This window comes from Elephantulus edwardii, unplaced genomic scaffold (genome assembly GCF_000299155.1).
Source record: "Elephantulus edwardii isolate Elephantulus edwardi_28Jun2011 unplaced genomic scaffold, EleEdw1.0 scaffold00284, whole genome shotgun sequence".
Taxonomy (NCBI): domain Eukaryota; kingdom Metazoa; phylum Chordata; class Mammalia; order Macroscelidea; family Macroscelididae; genus Elephantulus; species Elephantulus edwardii.
This window is the reverse complement of record NW_006400034.1, coordinates 1,994,000-2,001,578: the sequence shown is the minus strand read 5'-3', so window position 1 is coordinate 2,001,578 and position 7,579 is coordinate 1,994,000. Positions and strand designations below refer to the sequence as shown.

The 7,579-nt window shown below is 37.9% G+C and overlaps 1 protein-coding gene across 1 annotated transcript; it reads left to right on the top strand.

Annotated features, from left to right (window-relative positions):
• The first annotated feature begins 3,993 nt into the window (after positions 1–3,993).
• LOC102870238 (olfactory receptor 5B12-like) lies at positions 3,994–4,938 on the top strand. The gene has a single exon (XM_006900466.1). It carries the CDS (start codon positions 3,994–3,996, stop codon positions 4,936–4,938), a length of 945 nt encoding a protein of 314 aa, XP_006900528.1.
• Positions 4,939–7,579: the final 2,641 nt, after the last annotated feature.

The following is a 7,579-nucleotide window of genomic DNA, read 5'->3' as shown; positions in this document are numbered from 1 at the left end:
GAGGGTAGAGAAAATAGTGCAACAATGAATGAATGGAAATCCAAAATCTATGTAAATGTTCATTAAAATTAATACAATTTAATAAAAAAATAGGATCAAATGAATTAAAAGTTTAGATAGGAAGTTTAGAGTACAGTGAGTTTATATTGAAGTGAAGGAAAAAGTCAAGAGAAGCAAAGAGAATTACTGCAAAAGTTGGCGAATGTCTTCAGTATGCATGGAGAAATGACACAGATGGTAACTGTTGACTTTAAGTACGTTTTTCTGTGTGTATCTCCAAAGGAAAAAAAAATTTTTTTTAAAGAGTAAAGAGTGATGAATAAGACCCAGAGGAGACTGTACAGAAGAAAAAAAAGGATTCACCACATTCAAGAAAACTGGACTCCAATGTCACATCCACAGTAGTTAAGTCAGGTGGATATTCTGTAAACACACACTAAAGATTGTCATTCTGGAGAAATCCTATAGGTCTATGAGAAAGAATTAAATACAAGAAAACTTACACTAGCTTTTGATAAAACCTAAATCATAGATTCCAGTTGTTTGGTTTCTCTGTGTGTGTTGTTGGTTTTGTTTTGTTTTTTCAATATGCAAGTTTGTAGTTGGTTGTGGTGTTTCTGCTGCTCTAAGCTTCCATTCCCTTGTGTCTTCATAAGCATTCCCCAGCCAGATCCAAACATTAGTCTCTGAGAGCTCCCGTTGAGGTCAGGTTTGGAGAACCAGCCAAGGATCTGGACCCCCTTGAGATATCTACCCTCCTGACAGCAAATGTTTCCCTAGAGACCAGTGCAAACAGGTCATTGCCTCTGCCTTGATATTTGCAAGGGCATGAGGTCAGGTTCTGCTCCACAAATTACAGCTCCAGAGGTGAGCAAGGAGTTCGTCCACCATTAAGCTTTCCTGGATTTGGCTTTCAGGTCAATGCCTCAGGTATGAAGATGTTCTGAACCTGTAACCCTTGGAAACTCATGGGTTTTCTCTGAGGAAGCAAGCAAGTACAGGAACCATAGCCACTTGCAGTTTGAAGACTTCTGGAAGATTCTATAATTTGATTTTACAGATGATAAAAAATGAAAGTTAAGTGGAGAGGACAAGGACATCCTGGCACTAGTTGTATTTTCACTCTTCATCCGTTGTTCTTTCCCCTCTAACATGCTATACTCTTGTCACCCAGATGACATGTCATTGCTATTACATGTCCTTATATAAATAGAATGAAATGGTATATTCATAAAAATCAGGAAAAAAAGCACTTCAATGTGTTCAAGTTAGAATATACTGTGAGAACGCTAGCGGAAAAGTAATGGGTTCAAATTTGACCATCTTGTGGCAGGAGAAAGATGGACATTTTTCCTGTAGTGGTTTCCAGCTTTCTGAACTCACTGGAAGGTCATTATATCAGTGCTAATTAGACGACAAAGGTTTTGTTTCTTGGGTTTTTTTTAAACTAAAAACTCATATAGAAGAAATATCCTTTCTTCTCTAATACTACGAACATCTTATTGAGAAATTATTGACTTTTAAACCATGATATTTGGTAGCATCAAAAGTCAAATTTTCGATTTTACTGGCTCTGAAAATTCAGTTATTAAAAAAAAACAACCTGTTTTACACTTGTCCAAAAATATTCATATTCACTATCACAACAGATCATGCTAGCACTCTTTTAAAGAGCTGGGGAGGGGGGTAAAGAGTTGGATAAAGTATTTAATTATATAAATTAAGAAAATTAGTTCAGTGCCAGCCTATAACCATTGAAATGGGTTTAACAATTGAATTGGGGTCTTGTGTTTTGTAGTTCTACCTATTCTATCATCTCTTTGCCTCAAATGTTCTGGTTTTAAGGAGGTTTTTTGGTCCTTTTACAAAAATCCAAGTATATAGGAAGATATTGGTCAACATATTGGCCACTCTTAGTATATCAGAATGATGCAGAAATTAGCCCTTTATGGAAAAGAAATGTAATCAGACACACCTGTTTATGTGTTTGATAAGTCAAGAAGAAGTGTCCTGGTCATAGGGTTTTGGAAATTCTTGGTGCTTCCTTGATAATTTCATAGACATTTTTAGACACAATTTTATTAAAACACTTATCAACTTTTGAAGAGATGGTTGTCTCTACTCATGTTTAAAATAGGAATTACTACATTCAGTGTGTAACACAAAGTTCTGGTACAGAATTTTACAGAATAAAATAGAAGAAAAATAAGAAACAGATTAAAGATACGATTGCTGAATATATTATTTTGGGTATTGTGTACACAGAATTTTTATATCTTTTAATATACTTATTTAATAGTTCACATACAAGCAAACTGTGACTCAAGTAATATTACTAAGATACAAATAAGTGACGATTGTACACTTGGGAAAAGTATGTTCTTGTTTTATTCTTGGTCAAATGATGATCTTAGGCTCTTGGGTTGTATCCAGATCTGACACATTATTTCAACTCTTTTTAAGCATTCAGACACAGCTGTCTCCTTCCCCCTGATAAATTACTCTTGCTTATTATCCTCTAATTGACATTTTGAGTGTCCAGTGAAACTTCTAATAAATAACACTTTCTGCCTCTTGTTTCCTGCTATTGCTATTGTGCTTGAGAGTTCATGGCTTCCCCTCTCCTAGTTAATAGAATTACTAGTTAATAGGAGTAACAATAACAGCTTAAAATATTGAGTACATACTATATTGTAAGTTGCTGTATTTATCAAACTTCAAAAGTTAAAATTGTTATTAGTCTTGCATGAGAGATAAGGAAACAGGGAGGTTAATTTGCTTGCCTCCTTTTAAATCAATGCTTAACATTATGGGTTTTAAAGCATATTTCTATGGTTCAAACTCAGTTTCCAGCAACAACTAAACTGCTTGAGGAAGCAGTTTACCTTTTGAAATCTTATTTCTCTTCTAAGCAAAATGGAATAGTATTACCTTCCTTACACAGTTATTAAGTAAACTGATGAGTTAACAGATATAAACAGTTTAGAAGAGTTTCCTAGGACATAGTATGTACTATATAAAATGTTTGCTCTTATAATAATTAATCATGACTATCATTCTTTTTTTTCAGTCTCTAAGCCAGGGGGCTGAAGCTATCATTTCCAGGAAGTCTTCCTGTGCTCTGATATTGTGTTGAAATACATCTTTTCATTTAATGCTACTATCTCCTAACAATACATAACAACAATAAATCATGAAGAATAGACAATCTCCTCCTATATGATTAACTGTCTCTGAAAACCAGTTGGAAGGTCAACTTTGAATTGTTTCCCAATTGAGAACACACATCAACAGTCAACAACAACAATCAGGACAATGCAGTGTTACTAACATACCTGTATGTATATAGGTTTACTCCTAAAAGGCTATCATTAAAATCAATACCATATGGTGTCCTACAATGAATATGAAAGATTATTGATCAAAGAAAAACAAAAGAAACTCAACATTCAACACTAGCATTCAAGGACTAGCATTTGTGTTGAGAGGGCCTCTTGTAACATAATCAGAATTATCATACTAAACTGTTGTAGCCTTGGAGGTGAGCATAACAGATACAAAATCTCAATGAATCAGAATGCTTGCAAAACATGGCAAGTAGTAAAACGTATTTCTTGTGATGTAAAATGCCCTCCCATGTATATTACATACCAAGCAATGTGAGACATGTCCCATATTCATAGTACAAAACTCTGTGACAATCATCATCTGAGATGTTCTAGAACCTTCCCATCCCACTTCCAAATAAATGACCTCATTCACTCTACCACTGGCCAGTTTCAGTCCAGAGTCTTACCCATAAAACCATGCCCTCGTCAGGAAGCTGGTTCATGTGAGTAAGAGACCATGACCATATTTCTATTCTTCAGGGAGTGTTAAAATACCATTATCATGGTAGTGTTCAAAAAAAGCAGCATCTTATCAATACAACCCTATTTTAGGTTTTATCATCTTGCCATAGATGTCACGCTTGGTGATTCAATGAGGACTTTGATGGAGAACGTCTCAGAGGTGACTGAATTTATTCTCGTGGGGTTGACAGATGCACTAGAGCTGCAGATCCCACTGTTTATAATCTTCACTCTCGTTTACTGCATCACTGTGGTTGGGAACCTGGGGATGATTTCATTAATTGTCTTGGACTCTCGTCTTCATACTCCCATGTACTTTTTCCTCAGTAACCTCTCCCTTGTAGACTGTGCTTACTCCTCCGCTGTCACTCCCAAGGTGATGGTGGAATTTCTCACAGGAGACAAGATAATTTCCTACAATGCTTGTGCTGTCCAGATGTTCTTCTTAGCAGCCTTTGCCACTATTGAAAGCTTCCTCCTGACTACAATGGCCTTTGATCGCTATGCAGCGGTATGCAAACCCCTGCATTATACCAGCACCATGACAAGTACTGTGTGTGTTTTCTTGGTTACTGCTTCCTACGTCTGTGGACTGTCACAGTCTTCCATTCACGTTGCCCTCACTTTCCAGCTCTCTTTCTGCCGTTCCAACGTGGTGAATCACTTTTTCTGTGATATTCCCGCACTGCTGGCCCTCTCTTGCGTGGATATCCACACAAATGAGATTGTGGTCTTCACTTTGGCATCTATGGATATCATTTTTACTCTCTTTGTTATCTTGAACTCTTACCTCTTCATATTTATTGCTATCCTGAAAATGCGCTCAGCTGAGGGACGAAAGAAGGCCTTTTCCACCTGTGCTTCCCACCTCACCACTGTGTCCATTTTCTACGGGACAATCATCTTCATGTACTTACAGCCCAGCTCCAGTCACTCCATGAGCACAGACAAAATAGCATCTGTGTTCTACACCATGATCATCCCCATGCTGAACCCTCTGGTCTACAGTCTGAGGAACAAAGAGGTCAAAAGTGCCTTCAAGAAGGTTGTTGATAAAATAAAGTATTCATTAGACTCAGCCTATTAACGGAAGCCATGCAAAACTTTAATTGTACCCCTACATTTTTACTGTCCAGTTAATTCATTTTGACACCATAAATCTCAGAGTAGAATTCTATTCTACAGTTTTTCGATGTATATAACACCACACAAAAAGAATGATATAAACTTGTCCCTCTAATTTTTCTGTGTAGATTAAAACCACCACTTTCAGTTAATAGTTGAGAATAAACATTTATAGCATTTTATAAAACCTGTTGGCCTTCCTCAGAAGGCTTTAGAAAACTCTCTTAGCGAGGATCTCTGCAAAGTGCAAAAGAGTAAAAGTATCAGTTAAAAGACTAAGGTGCACTTTATCCAAAATATTATATTCTCCATTGTTTCCTGTGTGTATGAAAGTTGGACAATAAACAATCAAAGAAGAATCAATGTGTTTGAACTGTAGTGTTGGAGAAGTGTACTGAGTAACTTATTGACTCTCTATAAAAAGCAAACTAATCTTTCTTGAAGGAAGTGTGGCCAGGATGCTTCACAGAAGTAAGAACTGATTAAAAGCAATATATGATTAGCTATTATTGTCATGACAGGAGTCCAGAATGAAGGCTGCATAGTGGAGTGGACTCGACAGGGGGTGGGGTGGAGATTGTATAACAATGAACAAATTTTTTTCGTTTACTTTTCAAAGAGAAGAGTGAATGGGGGGGAGGGGTAGCAGGGAAAAATGCAACAATGAATGAATAGAAATCCAAAGTCTCTGTAAAAGTTAAAATTAATAATACTGCCCCCCAAAACCCCATAACTAAGAAAATAATAATCACCCCCTCAAAAAAAGGAAGTAAGAATGGTAAAATTGTCTGCACACGTTGGGCGTATTCGTACAGTGGCCATTCTTTGGGGGAAAAGTCAAGGGTCAGTGAAGAAGCTGACCCTCAGCATGGTGAATTGGCACGGTGACTATAACAACCTGCTTAAACATGTTGGAGATTGTGAGGATGGCACAGCGTAGGGCAAGGCTCAGTCTATCATTCAGAGTCTCTATGAGTTATGTTGACTCCATTGACTTGACAAGAAACCTATTGGACTGCTAGTTACTGATAATACTTTTGATGTTCAATTCTGTATGTTTAAAATTTCTCTGAGCAAATCTTTCCCACAGAAGATACTTTATATCCATGCTTTGCGAATCTGAACAAGTTGGAGGAAAATTTAGGCATCTTTTCTAGATATAGGATGTCAGATGTACCTTAAATCACAGTTATTATTGTAGGTACTATAGGATTCTACATTGCATTACTCTGTTGGTCTCAAATGACACTCAGAGAAATCTCATAAATGTAAGACTCCAGAAATACATTTGCAATTCTCAGAACGCTATGTTTCTTTTAATAAAACAGTGGCATATATCTAATACAGTAGTGCGTAAAGAATTACTCTTGATAATATTGAAATACAGATTCCTAAGAGCACCAGCAGCCAGAAAATAAAAAAACTTATTGCGATGGGAAAGTCTGCTGTTAGGGACCTCTCCAGGGTACTGAAGAGCAATGGTGTCACTCTGGAGATTAAGGTGTGTCTGATACAGGCTATGGTCTTTGCAATCATTTGTTATGCATCAGAGAGTTGGACAATGACTAGGGAGGATAGAAGGAGAATTGACGCCTTTGACCTGTGGTGCTGGAGAAGAGTATTGAACGTACCACGGACGGCTAGGAAAACAAACAGATTCTCCTAGAGAGGGTTAAACCAGGCTGCTCCTTGGAGGCAAGGATTCTGGGGCTTCGTCTGACATACATTGGACATGTTGTCAGGAGAGACCAGTTCTTGGAGAGGGACATCATGCTTGGGAGGGTGGAGGAACGGCACAGGAGGGGAAGACCCTCTATGAGGTGGATTGATTCAGTGACTGGGGTAATCGGGATGGGTGTGTCAGAGGCGGTGCAATTGGCACAGGACAGAGCAGAGTTTAGGACTGTTGTACATAAGGTCGCTATGGCAAGGGACTCGACAGCACTTCTTAACAACAACAAAATAACAAGATCTGTGATGGCTCTCATATGATCTAGGCTCATTGTTGTGGTTAGATGACATCATGTCAACTACTACTCAGAGTGACCTTATCACTAATAGATCTGAATCTTACCCTAGCCTGTGCAGTTCTCACTGTCTCGAATATATGTTCCATCTCACTGTTACAGTCAAAAGGTTGTAGCAAAAGAATAAAACAAAAAGCTACAACAATTAGGCATTACATACCTGACAAGGAACTAATAATAACATTTACCGAAAACAAAACAACAAAGTAAGAAAAAGATAAACAGGTCAATTACAAAATGGGAGTGAACTTAAAACGACACTACCTCAAAGAAGACAATAGTTGTTATTGTTATATGCCAGTGAGTTGCCTGCAACTCATAGTGACCCTATGTACAACAGCCCTAAACCCTACTCTGTCCTGTGACAATCTTATTGTCTTTGACAATCCCATCCCAATTACCCCAGTCACTGAATCAACCCATTTCATCGAGGATCTTCCTCTCTTGCACTGTGCCTCCATCTCTCCAAGCACAACATCCCTTTCCAGGGACTGCTTCCTCCTTGCAACATGTCCAAAGTATGTCAGATTAAGCTTCAGAATCCTTGCCTCCAAGGAGCAGCCTGGCTTCACCCTC